The sequence below is a fragment of the Python bivittatus genome, unplaced genomic scaffold (assembly GCF_059951505.1).
Source record: "Python bivittatus isolate LINGU-HERP-01145 unplaced genomic scaffold, Pbiv_v1 ctg000350_np1212, whole genome shotgun sequence".
Taxonomy (NCBI): Eukaryota; Metazoa; Chordata; class Lepidosauria; order Squamata; family Pythonidae; genus Python; species Python bivittatus.
Genome location: NW_028277074.1, coordinates 17,056,270 through 17,074,832, shown reverse-complemented (window position 1 = coordinate 17,074,832; position 18,563 = coordinate 17,056,270). Strand labels below are relative to the sequence as shown.

The 18,563-nt window shown below is 34.4% G+C and overlaps 1 protein-coding gene across 1 annotated transcript in view; it reads left to right on the top strand.

Annotated features, from left to right (window-relative positions):
- The window catches only part of LTN1 (listerin E3 ubiquitin protein ligase 1), a 33,412-nt gene that overhangs the window by 10,214 nt on the left and 4,635 nt on the right, over positions 1-18,563 (top strand). The window contains exons 9-26 of the mRNA XM_088144610.1: positions 31-178; positions 817-1,575; positions 2,520-2,561; positions 3,664-3,856; positions 4,110-4,349; positions 5,033-5,186; positions 5,997-6,147; positions 9,128-9,329; positions 10,254-10,413; positions 10,590-10,694; positions 11,198-11,340; positions 11,619-11,754; positions 12,575-12,716; positions 13,277-13,490; positions 13,918-14,155; positions 15,108-15,182; positions 16,621-16,807; positions 17,740-17,911. Coding sequence (XP_088000736.1) covers positions 31-178; positions 817-1,575; positions 2,520-2,561; positions 3,664-3,856; positions 4,110-4,349; positions 5,033-5,186; positions 5,997-6,147; positions 9,128-9,329; positions 10,254-10,413; positions 10,590-10,694; positions 11,198-11,340; positions 11,619-11,754; positions 12,575-12,716; positions 13,277-13,490; positions 13,918-14,155; positions 15,108-15,182; positions 16,621-16,807; positions 17,740-17,911 — 3,461 coding nt within the window. The remainder of the gene's footprint in view (positions 1-30; positions 179-816; positions 1,576-2,519; positions 2,562-3,663; positions 3,857-4,109; positions 4,350-5,032; positions 5,187-5,996; positions 6,148-9,127; positions 9,330-10,253; positions 10,414-10,589; positions 10,695-11,197; positions 11,341-11,618; positions 11,755-12,574; positions 12,717-13,276; positions 13,491-13,917; positions 14,156-15,107; positions 15,183-16,620; positions 16,808-17,739; positions 17,912-18,563) is intronic.

Genomic DNA, 18,563 nt, shown 5'->3' with positions numbered 1-18,563 from the left:
CATTCTGATCTTAATTTTCTGTTTGCTTAGGCTATTCACTGAAAGAGCTATGGTTTGTCGCTCAGAATCTTCAGCAATCATTTCAGCTTTTATGGAGTGTTTGCAATTTACTGTCCTACAGAACATAGGTGAAGAAGAAGAACAAGTTAAAATACAAGAAATGCTTGTAAACGTCCAGGTATGTTATCATGGTGATAGTAAAATAATGCATTAGCTTTAAAGATTTTGAGTTTGTAATTGATTTTTTTAACAATACTAGATCAGTGAGTTTAGTTTGCACCAAATATCAATCAGTTTCCAGTTGAAATATGCTCCTATGAATCAGCAAAAATGTTATCTGAAAAAAAATATTTTTCATAATATTTGTTTCTGTTCATAGTATTTGTTTCTCTTGGCACTAAAAGGCTACTTTGGTGATTCCCCCCCCCCCCAGTAATGTTAGAACTTCCTTACCTATGCCTAGTTACATGGAGAAGTCATGGCATTACATAGTCAATTAGATTTAGCTGTGCAATAATATCAGAGTGAGGGTAATGAAATGAAACATTACTGATGTCAGGATGTATTATATAGGTAAACATTTCCCCTTTACATGTCAGTGAGGCTTCTGTTTTCTCTGATTATATTATTTCTGGCTTGCACACAGCATTGTCCTGGATACATACCTATTCTCTTCCCTCTGTCCCCACTCCTGCCCATGAGATGAACTTTTATCCATATGCACCTGTAAAAAATAGCTAAAAATAAAAGGAGTATGCTTTATAGGTTGAAACAGTTTTCAAAAGAGATTAAAATTCATGTGTTTTTTCTTTACAGTTAATTCCTCTCATCAATACAGTAATTAAAGAGCCCAAGTTACAAAATGGACCTTTGTTTTATGAAGTAGCAGACATGCTGAATGTTTGGAAAACAAAAGCAGAAATAACTAATGATGATAGAACATCCCTCACTTTTCAGAGAATGTTATCTAACTTTTGGGATGGCCTTTCAAATATATGTGTGGAACATGTTGCTGTAATGGATGCAGATGAGAAATCGTTGGCTGCTGTGTCTTCTTTGTTACAAATTCTTCAGAACCCAGAAAACAAGATGAGAAGAAATAGAAAAAAACCCGTAAATATAAGATTTGCAGAAGACAGAAAAGCTGAAATTAACACCGAACATGAGAATTTCATTGACATGAGAACTAGCAATGAATCCAGTAATATTATTCATGAAATTCACGGGAAACACACTTGTCTTCCTCAGATTGAACCTTTAGAAGATTTAGTTTGTAAACTTGCAGAACTAAGTATAGTGTACACCAGTCAACAAACGTCTGACCAACACTTAAAGTTCCTCTCTGCTCTACTCAGCAACTTTGCTTCTAGTAAAGTTTTCCAAGTGCTTGTAGAAGAAAGAGACTATATTCAGTATGAAAATCCATCCATTCAGTTTCTGTATGAAAAGTTAATTGATTGGCTAAAAGAAGATTGGAGAAAAGAGACTGACTTCTTGGTTGATATTTTATATAGCATTCTCCATTGCTGCAGCAATACCATAGAGAGGGAAAATATTCTCAATGATTTAACAAAGGTACATTTTTCTTATGCAGTAAATTAATGTCATTCAATTTGTTTTTATGCATTATATTAGACTAATTAGAGTTTGGAATGGTAATGTTTCACTTGTTTCTGTGGCTTACCAAGTAACTTGCATAAATTTCTTAATATTCAGAATTAGAATTGGAGATGTATCTGCTTTTCAAGCCAACATGTTAAAACAATACCATAAAGAGCAGCACAAAATTAGCAGCTGCTTCATACCACCATGCTAATCAGGGATGCTGTGTAACAAGTAGTGTTGAAGGCTCATTAAATTCAGTTTTATATATCAAATAAATATATTTTCTAGGTTTTGGAAGGTTAATCAGGAAGAGGCAACATCAGTCTTCTGAGGCATAGTTTCATACTCTAAGTATTGTGAACATTCAGGTCCTTGTCTACATTTTTACTATCCATACTTTCTGCTGATAGGACAAATAAAGTACTTAACATACTTAAGGAGGAAGATTAACTTTTCCCCAAGTAGGCTTTCTCTGACTAGGGATTCTCTGGTGAGGCATTCCCAATGAAAGTAGATCTCATGCAAATATAGTCTAATTTTTATGCTGAATAAAGGAATGAGATGTTCTAGGTGGAGCATATATACATACATGTGTCTTCAGGAAGGAAGTACAACTCAACTCAACTTCTTGTTGTTAAGAAATACAGTATTTAGTAGGGCCATGCAGCAGTCCAATTTGGGCAGCAAAGATGATTCAGAGAGCATGTAAATGTTGCATATGTTGGCACCTCCTTAGATCAAATAATTATTTTTCTGGGATTGTGCAGCTTTTTAACAGGTATAACATACATGCCCATTCATATTCTCATTCACCTTTTTTCCTCTGAATCTATTATCACTGACTAATATTATGTTATTCTGGAAAATTGTTCAGTTTCTGTCATGTTTTGATGCTATTTCTTTTTCTTTTTAAGATGGATCTAAAATGGAATATTCTTCTTCAAATAATCCAAAAGGTACGTTCAAGTCCCCCCACCCCCCAGGTTGCTTCAGTATGCACAGGTATTTCAGTTGTTCCTTCTAGTAATGGCTCTCTGGGTCACTGTTCCTTTGGGATGAATGAATTCCTGTTGCTTGCCAACAAAACCAGCTGCTTACCCTCCTTTGCCTGCCTGCAGATAATTTCTCATTGTGTGAACGTTTCTGACTGCAAAATATACTTTCTTATTATTATGTTAAAGTGACTGATTTCTTTATATATTATATGGGTAGATAATTTGGAAGTTATAATTTGGAAGTTACTATGAAAAATTATATGAGAGCAGCCAAGAGGACACTGCTTGCCTTTCTGCATATGAATGGCTTCCATGTTTCTTTTCTGCTCAGTCACTGAGAATACTAAAATATACCTGGGAAAAGACAGGCCTTCAAATAACCAGACCCCAAGCCATGTGGGGTTTTAAAGGTAATAACCAGCACATGAATTAGACCCAGAAGCAAATTGGCAACCAGTGCAGCTCCTGCAAAAGAAGTGTCATATACACAAATCTAGACTTGTGCAAAACTATGCAGGGTGCTGCATTTTGAACCAAGTTAAGCTTCCAGATGCTCTTCAAGGGCAGCCCCATGTAGACGTGTTGCAATAGTCCAAATGGGAGGTGACTAGGGCATGGGTGACTGTGAGAAGGACATGGTGGTCCAGGAATGGGCACAACTGTCGCACAACTCATAGCTGTGCAAAGGCCCTCCTGGCCATGACAGCCACCTGCTCCTTGAGCAGGAGTTGCGAGTCCAGGAGAACCCCCAGATTATTACAAGAATTTGTTCTTTCTTAGAAATTGATAGTCTGTTTTTCAAGATTCCTTTCTGGAAGGAAAATTCTAGTTAACTGTGATTTAACCAAGTCTTTAAACAAATGGTCATAAGTCAAGGACTACCTGTATATATAATGCTTTTATGGGTCTTGACTTATTTAATATCTTGAAGAATGCATTTTAAAAGCATAAAATATATGTTTACTATTAATACAGATTTTTATAATAAACCAAGAGGTTTATTTGGAGATTAAATAAGTAAACAATGACTTTGGAAAATATTTGTGTACTTTCTATACATTAGGCCTGTTCAAACTCTGAGAAACATTCCTTAAGTTCTACGTGGCTAAAAGGAGATGTGTTAGGTGAGAAGCTTGTGTCCCTGGCCAATGATCTGTGTAACATCAGCTTGAAGATGACAATAGCTTCAGCCGAATCATTTCATTCAGAACAATGGACTCTCCTAAGCTTGGTATTATCTCAGTTGATTAAAAATGGTAAGTGGTTCAGACTTTTATAAAGAGTAATAGACTTCTAGGAGGACTGGAAGGCTAGCTTGTCATGGATGGAACATTTGAGACACTAGTATCGGTAAGTTGGGCAATATTGCATTTATCTTATATGTTAATAAAAAGCCAGAGTTTTTGTCAGAATGCTAAAAATGAGGACTCTCTCATAGTAGCAGAGCCAGTTTATTCAGACTGGAGAGTCTATGATTAAAATCAACAAAATGTCTCTTTTAATCCATAGAGTCCTTAATTGGAGAAGTTTATGTTAAAAGAATAATTGACAAACTTCAAGCAGCTCTGTCAAAAGCTAAGGATCTTTCCGAAGCTGGAAATACAGAACCATCAGTGTCTTTCATCTGTGACATAGCCTCTAGTTTTTTCACTTCGGTTAAAGGATGTTTAATGATGCCATCCTCTGAAGATTTGTTATTCACTATTTTCCAGTTATGTGCACAGAGCCAGGATGTAACACGTTTATCAGGTACATTTGCTCATGTATGTATGACCAATTCCATATTGGTCTATTTCTTACCTCCTATTTGTAGCTGTAAATATTGAAAGTTGTTTATTTTCTTATCTTATTGATTGCCACACAGATGGATTTATCATAGTAAACCATATCAAATATATGTAACAAAACAAAATAACTAAAAATTAATCAAATACAGTTATTACAAAAATGGTGATCATGCCTTCAGATAGAAATATCTGGGAAAACAAAACTCTTGCATTTAAGCATATGCAATTATTTAAACATGAACTGGAACTGCACCTTTTTTCAGTTGAGAGGTATACAATTTCTTAAAAAACAATCTTGGTACAAACATAAACAATTTAATTCTGTAAAGCAGAATAAGGATGGAGCAGGCTTAGGACTATTTAGCAAGCAGGTATAGCAATGTGTTATTTCATGGTAAAACGTGCAATTACTGGGTTAAGACAGTTAATCTTCTGTAACTGAATGCATAACAACTTTTACTAAGTATCATTTGATAAACTTTTTTTCCCTCATAAAATAGTTTAAAAATCATTGGAAAATAAGAACATAGCTTTTTTGTTTAAGCGACTCTCAAGAACATGATTCTGTTCATAAGCTTTTAGTTTTACAGCATGATTAATGTGTTTAGTAGTTAAAACTCTGGTCCATTTTTTTCGTTCATGTAGATTTCCTTGTAAATAAATTGAAACATACTTGGTTGTGTGGCATAACTTCACTTGTGCATCAGCTTAGCATTCTGCATAAGGAGAGCAGCTTCCTGCAAAAATCTGCATTCTGGGTCAAGAACCAGCTTCAGACATCAGTGTTGGATGTAAAAAGGTAGCTCTAGAATGCACTCCATAATTTCTTTGCTCAAGCTAACCATCCCTCAGCCTAGCATTGATTTAAAAATATCCTATACATAGGATTTCATATTTCATCCTGAGATCAAAATTCATTTGGTTTAAAAGCATGATTTTTATTATTAATGTTGGTGCTGCTGTAACTGTTAACCATGCTTAGGAGTAAAGGATTTGGAAGAAGTGCAGAGTTGTATAACCTTTTTCCAATCTTAGGCCATGCTAAGGAGACAGGTGACATCGACTCAGTTCATATGACATACCAACTATAGTTTGGAGCAATATTTCGGAAGCAAAACATATTTATTGCATTATAACCATCTTTCAAATATAACATATTTCATTTTCCCATCCTGCCTCTTGGTTCTTGTTCATTTTCCTGTAAAGTAAGTTTTACTGAGATTAAGTGACTAGCCAGTTAACTTCACCATTACTCAGCTTTAATCTACCACATTGACTTGTCTTCCACATATACATGCAAACCATGGATTATTCTGTATGTTGTGTTGTTGTTGTTAAAATGTATATGCTACCAAATCATCCAGATTTACCTTCCAAACTAAAACTCATGAAACTACAATTATAGGCCATTACAGAGATTATTTTAATGCTCATTGAATGAGCCTGAGGTTTGCTGAGGCTCATTCTGATAATACTAAATCATAGTTTAATAGTTGGTCTTAGTCATTGTGTGTCTATTTTACTATATATGTGTTTTTCTTGAACTGAAAAGCAGGTATTTTGCTATTATCTGAATTTTATATCAAGTAAAATGTTGGTTTATTATCAGTTTGCAGGTTTTGATCTCTGTGGTCAATGACTTGTTGACTACATTGCTAGAAGCTGAAGATGTTTCTGCTTGTGTTCTGAAAGATTATATTGAATGGCTTACTCCAAGCCAGACTGAATGGGAAAAGATGCGGGAGTCTCTATCCAGTGAGGTATGTAAGCTATTGCAAAATTGATACATGATAAAGAGTAATCTTCAGCATTTGTATATTTACCTGCCTAGATTCTTTCATTTAAGGAATCCTGCATTAATTACCCTAAGATTAAAATAAATGAAAGGTGTAAGAATGATATTGTTATTATAAAATATACATTATAATATACTTTTCATCCTTTTGGCATAATTGTAATTAGAAACAGAAACCTGTGCTTAGATACAGTATTTCAGATATGTTGATCCCCAAATTTGTTGTAGTATAGTAACTAGTTATTTAAATTATGGAATCATAGAATTGGAATATACCATAGACGTTGTCTAGACTAAGCCCTTCATTAAGTGCAGAATCCACAATAACATCTCTGACAGATGACTATCCAGCTTCTATTCAAAGGCCTCTGGTGAAGGAAAAAATCACCACATGATGATCCAGATCTCTTTTATCGAAACTAGTGCTAAACCAGGTCTCTTTTATCCTATACCATGCTCTTTGGGTGCAATCATTCAACCAACTGTGAGACTATCTCACTAGTAGCATCTAACCCATATGTTACCATTTTAGTAAAATGGAAAAGAGAATATCAAGGCACTATGTTGAAGGCTTTGCTTAAGTAGACTTTGTTTACAGTGTTCCCTGATCTCCTGAGCTAGTAACTAGTCACTGAAAGAGATAAGGTTAGCCTGGGATGATATGATTGTGACAAAGTCATGCTGGCTTCTATTAATTGTAGCATGCCTATCTCATAAACATGCTGCTTGAAAATCTGTTCAAAGATCTCTCCCAGTATAGAAGTCAGTCTGACAATGCTGAGTATACAGTATCCTGTAACTCAGAGTTTATTTTATTTTATTTATTTTATTTATCAAATTTGTAACTGCCCATCTTGTTTTACAAGACTCTAGGTGGTTTACAACAAGATAAAAATTCATTAAAATACAACATAAAACAATCCTAAAAATAAATAGGTTCCAAGAAGAATAGTCTGAAATATCTGGTTTGTTATGACTCTATCATATAATTATGTGGCAAATAATGAATTTCTGCAAAGAACAGAATCCATTGGAAAACCATATTTCATTATCTCTTGCTTTAAAAATTTAATCTGAACCCAGTCAAAGGCTTTTTCTGCACCTAGGTATGCTAGTATAGCAGAGACCATTCTGTTTGTGTGTGTGTGTGTGTGTGTGTGTGTGTGTGCACGTGCGTGCAAGTGTGTGTGCCTTTAAGTCAGTGTTGACTCCTGGTGACTGCCTGGACAAGTCCTTGCAGTTTTGCAAGATTTCAGAAATGGTTTGCCATTGCCTTCTTCCCAGAGCTGAGAGAGAGTAACTGCCCCAAGGTCACCCAGCTTGGCTTCATGCCTAAGGCGGGACAAGAATTTACCGTATCCCGATTTCTAGCCTGGTGCCTTAATCACTACAAAAAACTTAGTTATATCCAATATATCAATGAATATGTATACGTATATAATCTGATGCTTGTTGAATTTTGATGAACTGGGAAGAGTGAATTATGTATAATAAAACCTTCTGCAATTGTCTAGTCAATAAAGTAGTTAGAATCTTAGTATCCATGTTAATTAATAAAATAAGTCTTATAACTAGTGCACAATTTAGGATCTTTATCTTATATAAGCTTCGTAAAATGATAGAGGGAATTTATCAGATGTAAAAGATTCTTGATACATCTCTGAAAGTATAGGGCCCAGCAAATCTGCAAACACTTTGTACCATTCCATTAAAAAAACATCCAGGACAGGAGCATTACCATTTTTTGCAACAGCTGTATCAATTCAGATAATTCCTCTAGCAACAAAGGAGCTTTCAAAGTATCAGTATTGTCCAATGATAAAGATTAAATATCCACCTGGCACAAAAATTGATTAGCTTCATAATTTTCCCCCTTCTCCTCCAGACCATATAATAACTTATAAAAAAGGAAAAAACTATTATTAATAGGTTCTGGATCTAACATTGGTAGCCGTTTCAGAAATTATGCTGTGTTGTTTCTGTTGCTTCAAATGATGATTTGAGATCATGACTGAACAACAACAAAAAAAACATTGGGTTTTTTTTTTAACCTTGTGCACCATGCAATGCTAGCGCTTGCAGCAACAGGCCTACTGTTTTGCTGTTGTTGTAAAAATTGTAAAACTTGAATTGTGTAGGTTAAAAGTGAATTGTTTTGTGCAGTTTCATATGTTTTGCAAGTTTTATACAGGGGCTCCCTGAAACATGAAAATTATTTCAAGGCTTCCTCTAAGGTAAAAAGGTTGAGAAAGGCTGCTCTATACCGTGAATCATTCCAGATTTGTTGACATACCTTTGTTCGCCCTTATGTTGCCGCTCAGTTTCAATTCTTTATTGATAAAATTATTATAGATCTATAAACTTATCAGCTTATTTACCAGATTCCCAACACTTTTAACTTTAATCTACTGAATGAGAATTTTACCTTTTCAGCATAGAAAACTGCTGTAACTTGCCTAATACAAATGCAATATAAACCTATTCCACGGAACTTTTTTCATGATCCAACAATCTCTCTGTAACCAAAATTTCTAACTGCTGATGCAGAAGATTTTTTTCTTGTTTCCACTTAGAGGCATAAACTATAACGTAATCTTGCATACGGATCTTATATAGACACGGCTAAAAGCAAAGTGTGTGTTCTATGGACTATGGAATAAAGAGTAGTGGATGCCATTTACTTTTGTCAGTTTCAACTTATTTCATAGATAGATAGATAGATAGATAGATAGATAGATAGATAGATAGATAGATAATGTATACTTTTTATATGTGTAATGTAAATATATCCCTTGACAATTAGGGTCATATGCTAACCTTAATTACTATCATTAAACATTAAATCTTCATGAAATGTTATATTATGGAATGAAATATTTGAAATCTTGCTTGTCTATAATGAAAATATAACCTTTTTATATAAGTTTTCTAATGTGTCATTACAGTGGTTGAGGAAACCACTTCTGGAAGGAAGACTGAGCATTAATTGTGAGTTACCTGGAACAGATCATAAGTTTTGTATCCCAGCTAAACTTCCAAGTCATCTTTGTACTGCAGCTCTGCTGAGTAGAATGGCATTATTGATACTGGAAAAGGAGGTTGTGTTTGAAAATCCTGAATTAGAAAGAAGAAAAATTGATAATATCAGTAAGTGATAGCCAAAAAACTAATTAACCCTAAATGTATGATGATCTGTTGTATTTATTTATTATTTTCTTCTATTCCATTTTGCTGAACTGAAATGTGGCATATGTTACATTAAATATCTAATTGATAATGACTTATTGGGATAAATAATTGAATGATGTCACGACCATATCTTATAATGGGATGGCACTATACTGCATAATTAGTAGGTGCCATCCACACTGATTATTTCAGTTCCTAGGCCAGCCTTTCTCAACTGGAGTTTTGCGAAACTCTAGGGTTCTGCTAGAAGTCGCTAGGGGTTTGCCAAGAGATCATGACTGAACAACAACAACAAAAAATTGGGTTTTTTTTTTAACCTTGTGCACCATGCAATGCTAGCGCTTGCAGCAACAGGCCTACTGTTTTGCTGTTGTTGTAAAAATTGTAAAACTTGAATTGTGTAGGTTAAAAGTGAATTGTTTTGTGCAGTTTCATATGTTTTGCAAGTTTTATACAGGGGCTCCCTGAAACATGAAAATTATTTCAAGGCTTCCTCTAAGGTAAAAAGGTTGAGAAAGGCTGCTCTATACCGTGAATCATTCCAGATTTGTTGACATACCTCTGTTCGCCCTTATGTTGCCGCTCAGTTTCAATTCTTTATTGATAAAATTATTATAGATCTCTGCAAGAACAGAATAAAATGTTTCATAAATAATTAAAAGAAGCCATCTTGTCAGTTTTCTTAATGGGTTATAATGCATAAATGTTTATTTTTATTTATTTAGTAAATTTATATACCAAATATAAATAATACTATATAAATATAAACACTAAATATAGTGTTTGGATATTTAATAAAATCATAAAGAGTTAAATAATTGTATGCATTTAACAAGTAATTGTTAAATTATAGTAATAAGATATATTTTTGGGTTTTTCTAGTTGTAGAACAGTTGTATGCCTTACAGTGGATTGAAGAATTAGCAAACCCATCTGGTTTGCTTCTTGAATTTCTTCATAATACAGAAGTAATGAATATTTCACATGAACATTTCTATGTACTCAATAATATTTCCTGTCTTTTACAAATATTGTTCAATAGGTAAGTATTGAAGGAAAAATATGTATTTTTATATGCCTTTTATTAGAAAACATCCTGATTTTTCATTCTAAATGTACATACTACCTTCATATAAACTATTCTCACCTAAAATAAATACAAATTATTTTATTTATATGTGAGCCACATTAATCTCAGAAACTTTCTATTTCTCATAGATCAAAAGAGAGTGGACGACTTTGGGCTTTAACAATGGCTAAATTGATTGATACAAAAAACTTTGCACCCTATGAGATTAAAGCACTTTTTAATTCATCTGAGAGGTATGATAGATAGTAAACTGGGGTTGCTTGAGAACTATGATTTCTACTACTACTACTACAATTATGTACTACAATTTATGTCCTGCATAAATTGAAGCCAGAATAAATCTTCTTCTTGTTTGTAGGGCTATAACTGTCATATCTATATAGGCTAGTGATAGTTGTGTCTTGCATCTGAATCTTATATCTATCTATCTATCTATCTATCTATCTATCTATCTATCTATCTATCTATCTATCTATCTATCTCTTCAATTCTCTAATGTTTTTATCCTATATTACTTAAAATCTGCCAGCCCTAGATCCATGATTGTTTCAAATAAATGCTACAGCTATTCAAAATGTCCTGCTTTCTTGGGGTTAGATATGTTCTGTTATGCATAAAATTCTGCATGTAACAATCTCTTTCTATGTTTTGTGTCATCCTGATTTTTGTAATTTTTTTTATCAATATAAAAACAATTTTATATTGATTCCCTGGTTTTCTTTTTTTCCATGAACAGTTTTTTCCCATTAACTGAAGGAAACTTGCATACACTTCAGAGTCTGTCTCCAGTTTTACCTGAGGAAGATAAGGAAGAACTTGTCATTAGGTTTACAGCTAAACTAATGACATGTAATGGAACTGAGCTCTTCAGTACTGAGGGTCAGTGTCTTAAATAATTTCTCCAATCCTACATTGAGTTGGAAGAGGTAGGATGTTCAGTGCACACAATTAATCACATATTTATTTGCCATTGATAATTGCAAAAATATTTGATGGGTCATACATTTCTTGTTACGTGACTTGTATTGAATTGTCAGTATTCAATATTGTCAGTATAAGAACTGCTTATCACTAAGTGCTTTAAATTCTTTTTGTTTTCATATTATGCTCAAGGACATTTAATATCTTTTATTAAAATGGTATTTCACACTATTTAGGAGCGTTTGGATATCTTGGCATTTTAAATTCCTGCTTGAATACTCAAGATACTGATTATGGAGAACTAATGGCTGGAATATTGAAGATTATCGTATCTTGGCGCAGTGATTATGAAGATAGCTTTCTTTTCAGCTGGTGCATTGTTTAACTATATTATTTTTTAAAAATAATTGTGTAGAATAACTGAAATAGGTGTGGACAGTATAATAATAGTCCAATTTGATTTATTTAAGTCTATGAATTTTAGTCCAATAATTGTAAGCTTGTGGGCTTTGCCAGATTGGTTCTCTATAGATGTTCCAGCATTTGAATGCATAAGTTTTCTATTAGAAGAGGCATCCTATGTGTACAGGAATGTGCTTCTTAATATAAGCGTACTGTTCACACTTCATAATGAGCACTATATTAAAAAAATATTACTTTTAAAATCAATTATTTAATTAAATATTTTAATGTATTATTCAAAGCTGCCATCATGATATAAAAGAACTTAACTTTCAGTATATACTTGTGTGCTTTGATAATGTTGATTTTCACAAAAAAAGAATAGCTTAATATATGTCATAAGACAAGCTAAGCTGTCCATAAATCAAATACTGTTTTGTGGAGTTCTTGGTGCTCTCTGAGCTTGGTTGTTTGCTTGCACATTTCATTACCCAACTAGGTAACGTCATCAGATGTTGGGTAATAAAACATCTGCAAGCAAACAACCGAGCTCAGAGAGCACCAAGAATTCCACAGTGCAGCGCTGAGCTGCAGATATTCTCTTCTATTGGAAATACCGTGTTGTTGTTTGCATTGTTGTTTGCTTTGAACTTTCTAACCTGAATGTTTGCCCCAGTAAATGAAATCTTACAGAAGAAAAGTTTGGGTCCTGGTTTGATTGTAATGCAAACGTTTGCCTTGCTTTCATTTTAGTTTAGCTTCTAAACGTTTTTCTTAATTTTTGCCCAAGCAATCTACAAGAAGCAAATCCACAGCTGCTTGGTTTGAATATAGAAATGATCCGTTTCATTTCTCTGTTGCTGAATAAGCCTGTCTCATTATTGGAGAGTGAATGGGATTTTGTCATGTGCTCCATGCTAGCATGGTTGGAAGTAAGTAACAAATTGAGAACGATATGATTTCTGCATAAAGAGAATTTCACATTCTTGTGTATAAAACATTCTCATCTTTTGCAAATCTAAAATATGATGAAAGAGCTTATGTAAACCTCAGTAAGGCTATTGATTAATATTCCATGATTCTGGTAATAAAATGTTTCAGACTTTTATAGAACAAAATTATCCCAGCATTCAAAATAATCTGAACTCAGATGAGTCTTGCTTACTAATGCTTCTGTTCCATAGCATACTCTGCAAACAGACCCAATGCTCTATTGTATCAGTATATTCATGTCCTTAATTAAGGTTTGTTAGCCCCATCTAGTACAAAGTAGTATGGATTAAACTATGGAACAGTAATTATTAAAAATGAAAAGGGTAAAAGCATAAAATCAAAAATTGTTTTGATTTGTTGTATGTGGTTAACTCTTAGAAAAAAAGTTTTAATGTATAGCTGAAGAGCTATATAAGTCGTATTATTTGGTGTTTCATGTTTTAAAACTTGCTATCAAAAAGAATGACATTCTGCCCTCGATGTTTTGTTTTGTTTGCAGACAACCTGTGAAAACCCAGAAGTCTTTCCTGTTGCACAAGTGCAAGTCTTTGCTTCTGTCAGCTGTGACCTGAGCGCTTCTCTGAGTGCATACTTCCAGGCAGCAACTCCTGAAATCATTGAAAAACTTCCAGAAAATCTCATGGCTGAATGGCAGGACTTCTTTTCGGAAGGCATTCATAGCTTGCTTCTGCCTCTGTTGGCAGAAATCACCAGTAAGTCTGTGGCAAAGGGTAAATATACAAACGGGTAATGTAGAAGAACATAGAAATACTTTGACAGGCTATTTAACAGTCTAGGTTTTTGTTAATAAAGATTTGTAAAACTGTAAAACTGGAAGTATACAACATGTAGCTGTATATTGAGGTTTCCAGGACGATATCTGGGGAAAAAAATCTGCACATAATTGCAAGATATTCCTTTCTCTTCATAGTTTCCATTCTACCATGTTCTTTTTGAATTGCTTTGAATTTATTTCAGTTTTTTTATTTCACTGGTGAAAACATGTAAACCTAGCATTTTGACAGTACAACTGAATATTATTTATGGCATTTTAGATGAAAATAATTGTTTATAATTGCTACTGAATATTTGTTAGAATAAATTCATGCTGTGATTTGTCTTGTACCGTCTTCTAAACAGGAAAAGAACAAGATGTACTGGAAACATCATTTCAGAACTCCATGTTGAAATCCTTGGGTAAAGCTTTAACATACATATCAAAGGATCAGTTATTGAACCATAGGCTTCCTGCCAAATTTGTTGCTGGTCAGAAGACAAATCTCCCAGATAATCTACAGACTTTGTTAAATACTTTTTCTCCATTACTACTCTTCAGAGCTAGACCTGTTCAGATTACAGTATACCACATGTTACATAAGTAAGTTATTTCCCCTTTCCTTAGAGCACACTGGGATATGTTCTTGTACCATTTTTCATTTTATCAGTAGAAGAAATACTTAAAAAAAGCCAGAGAATATATAAGTACTGCTGTTTACCACAGTACCCAAATGTGACACATTTTCTTCATACTAATAATTTCTTGATCAAGCTCGTCCTTGTTTTCAGTCAAAGATAACACAACTAGTGATTGTAACCTCAGGCCCATATAGTTCAGGATTTTCATGAGCTGGGGTAGTACTGTGTCCTTATAGAGAGATAATTACCACTGTTGCTCTTATGAGCCCCCTCTGATAAATTCTTCCATGGATATGGCCTGTACAAGAATCTGCTGAAGAAGAGAGGAAAAGACAAAAAGTCTTCTAGTTATGAACTACTGTGTGGTTCTCTTCTAGATATATATAATATGGATCTTGTAGGCACCAGGGTGACTCAGATAATTAACGAGCCCATTGCATTCCTTGCCTGCCTTTTTTTTTCTTCATTTAATAAGAAACTGGCATTCGTCAAAGCCAAGCACCAGCCTCTAGTGTAATATGTATCTGCAAAAACATCTGCCTCATAGAAGTCCCCCAAAATGTGAAGTGTATTTAAAAAGACTGGTGAATTGGTATTTGGTGACTGGCCATGCCCACCATGCCAGCCATTTGATAAAGAAGCAGGTCTGTCACTATAGACTTTTAATGACTGGGTCTGTCATGTATCTCAAAATGCCCAAAGGCCAAAAGTGTTGTTTTCTTCAGAAAAATATTTATAATCAATGACACTGAGGATGAGGTATAGTATATATTTTGCAATATATTTGTAGTATTTCTATAAATTAATGTTTTTAATATGTAATCATGTGATTACTTCTCAAAGTCAGATAAATGTTTATGCTATAAAAATATAGATGGGTTCTTTTCATTCCTTTTCTTTATTTCATATTCTAGGTTAATGTCTGATTTACCTAAATTTGACAATGTGGATCTCAGATCTTATGGTGATGAAGAGGAAGAACTATTATTGTATGTTTCATTTTGTATTTATACTGAATTATAAAGCTGCTTGTCTAAATAGAATATAAATTGCTTCAACCATTTGCCCAGTTTTCTGCAACAGTGCTACCTGGCTTTTTTTTCCCTGAAGAAACAAAAAATAGGATATATAGTTTCTAATATCAGAGACTAGATATCAATGCAATAGGGTAAAAGCCATGGTATTTGCAATGTTGAGATTTATACATAGGAGAAATTCGTAACATTAAACATTTTGTAACTGGATATTATTGTGCAAATATGTTAAATTCCTGTTTCCAAACAATTTGGACCATGAGCCGAAGTTCCCAAACATGAATTTAAATCAGATTGAGACTTTTTGAATACTGATTCTATTTGGATTATGGATTAAAAAGATACAATATGATCAGAATTTGATTCTGATAAGGTAAGACTCTTATAAGAGTCCTACCTCTCTTTTTCTTTAGGTTGGAGGACATGATGGACATTAATTATAGCCACTAGAGTCAAATCAGAGAAAAAAATCTATCTTGATTTTGGTTGGAAAGAGAGATGGGAAAGGATAAGCCTTCCTCATACTAATGCATTTTGGAACTGCATGTTGGATGTCTACATACTAAGAAAAGCACGTGCTTTAGAGGAAGAGATACGAGCTTTTAAAATGATAAATGAAAAGCTGTATTTGTAATAATTATATTAGTCTATATGTGTACAGTGGAACCTCGGTTTACGAACTTAATTCGTTCCGTGACTCTGGCTGCAACCCAAATTGGTCGCAACCCGAAGCAAATTTCCCCATAAGGTTCAATGTAATTACCGTTAATCCATTCTGGCGTGGAGGACAGGGAGGCGGCTATTGCTTGGAGGGAGAGTCCCCCTCCCTATGACCACATGTCAGGGGCGAAAAATGGCCGCGGACCACGTCTCGGGCGGAAAAATGGCCGCGGACCACGTGTCAAGGGCAGAAAAATGGCCGCGGACCACGTGTCAGGGGTGGAAAAATGGCTGCGGACCACGTGTCAAGGGCGGAAAAATGGCCGCGGACCACGTGCCAGGGGCGGAAAATGGCTGCGGACCATGTGCCAGGGGTGGAAAATGGCCGCGGACCGTGTCACGGGAGGGAAAATGGCCGCGTATCCTGTTCGTACCCCAAGGTGGAGTTCGCAAACCGAAGCAAAATTTTGCGGTCGGAGCTGGTCGTAACCCGAAAAGTTCGTTAACAGAAGCGTTCGTAACCCGAGATTCCATTGTATATGGATGCCATGGATAGCCAAGGATTGAAAAGAATAAAACCTATCATCATGTCATGAAAGTTACTCCTATTATTGCTTAATCTATTTTAAGCATAAAGCCTTTCTTAAGGAGTGTGCATGTAGTATATGTGTCTGTGTAGAAAGAAAAATATTATTCTTTTTCTACACACAGTACCTTCCTCCCTTTATTTTAGGTCCCCACCAGCAGCACTTATGACTGTTCTTACCGCTCAAGAAGATTTATTAGAAAACATCCTAGAATGCATTCCAGTTGGAGAATTTGCAGTAATTCAGCCAATGAGTGAGGACTTTTGCCTTGTTTTAGGATATCTTCTTACCTGGAAATTAATTCTAACTTTCTTCAAAGCAGCATCTTCCCAGGTAAATAATTTATTTTTCCCCACCATCAGCCTGTGAGTCCTTCAGGTTACAAACTAGTCCAGTTAAAAGCTGATCTATATACATTAATAAACATTTTACTAAAAGCAATTCAAATACATATACTGGGAAGTTATTTTGTCAGGAGCTAGGAACTTAAAAGTATTCTCATATTTCTAGCTATAAGAACATGGAAAAAATCATTCCACACTTAGAAATAGGAAAGCAATCTTGAGCTCCTTTATTATTTTATTAATAATAAAGCAAATATTAATAAGCAAATATTTTATTATATTTGCTTTGATGTTAATACTGAAATATAAACTATTTGGTAGACAAATAAGATATGCATTCAGGCTTTCTGTAGACACAATGCACAATTTCAGGTTGCTTAGAAGATGTGAATGTCTGTAGGTATAATATTGTATGGATGTAGTGTTTACCCATCATCTGTATCATACTGCACCTAACAATTTAATCTATTGATGCCGGGAAAAAGAATGCTACCAATGATCTCTAGTATAATGTAGTGGGGGTTTTTTTGTTTTTTTTTTGCATAGGCCTTTCTGTAAGTCCTGACTGGAACAAAAAGTTGAGAGTAGAAATCAAATAAATGAAAACATACTTTTAAGTGAGCCTCTCTCTATTCTATTTACTTCATGATCTGTGGATGTATGAACTCTGGTGGCATTTTCCCACTAAGAATTCTTATTTTATTAAAATGTTTCATGCAGATTTTGTTTGAGAATTTGATCCTGAGCAATGAAATAGTATTAGGTTGTTTATAATAGTGTAAACATGGTTTACACAAGGAATTTCTGATCTAATATATTTTGAAAACTATTACACTCATTCATTGTGTACATTCTATCAGTTCATTTGCTTCTCGTAGCAAATTTTATTGGGAATTATTTTACATGTTATTTTTCCTCCAGTTACGGGCTCTTTATTCACAATATCTTCGAAGAACTAAGAGTTTGAATAAACTATTGTATCACTTGTTCAGGCTTATGCCAGAAAACCCAACTTTTCCTGGATCAACATCAGAACTTTCAAATAAGGATATAAAAACATATTTTACTGAAGAGCTTGAGTTAGATATCAAAGGTCAGTCAAAATATTCTTAATTATTCTGCATTTCATTGTTTAATAGAGTTTTTGTTAGGACTAGATGTCTCCTCTAGGGCTGTCATTGTCCTCTAAGATATTGTCCTATTTTCAGTTGGGTTTAATGGCAGAACAAATACCTCCTAAAATACCCTTGCTTTATATTGCAGTAATACATGAATAGGTCCGAGTTAAAGCTCCAGAAATTTTGGTTGTACAAAGATGTGCATTTTCTTAGAGTTACTAATCCCTGCGATGTTTTCATTGAAAAAGTTTCCTGTAAAATTCCAATCTGAGAATTTCTGCATACTTCTAAATGATCAGTATCCCATGTTAAAAAAGAAATCTGGGATGATTGCCCACAAACTTTTTCCTTTTAGTGGCTAATGGAGAGAAAAATTGAGGTGAACAGGTATCCAAAGACCGTGCTTTTTGTGAATTGTGAGGCATTTCAGTTTTCTCTGCCTCTAACCTAGGGAATAAATTAGAAATCTTAATATGTACAGCTGCCTTTACCAGGCTGATGTCCTCTTAAATGTGTTGGTATTCCCAGACTTTCCAGTCAGTATGGCCATGGCGGGGGTGGGGGCGTTGGGGAGTACCACTGTGGGGAAGAGTGAGAGAAAGGCAGTTTTCTCTCATTATACAGTGG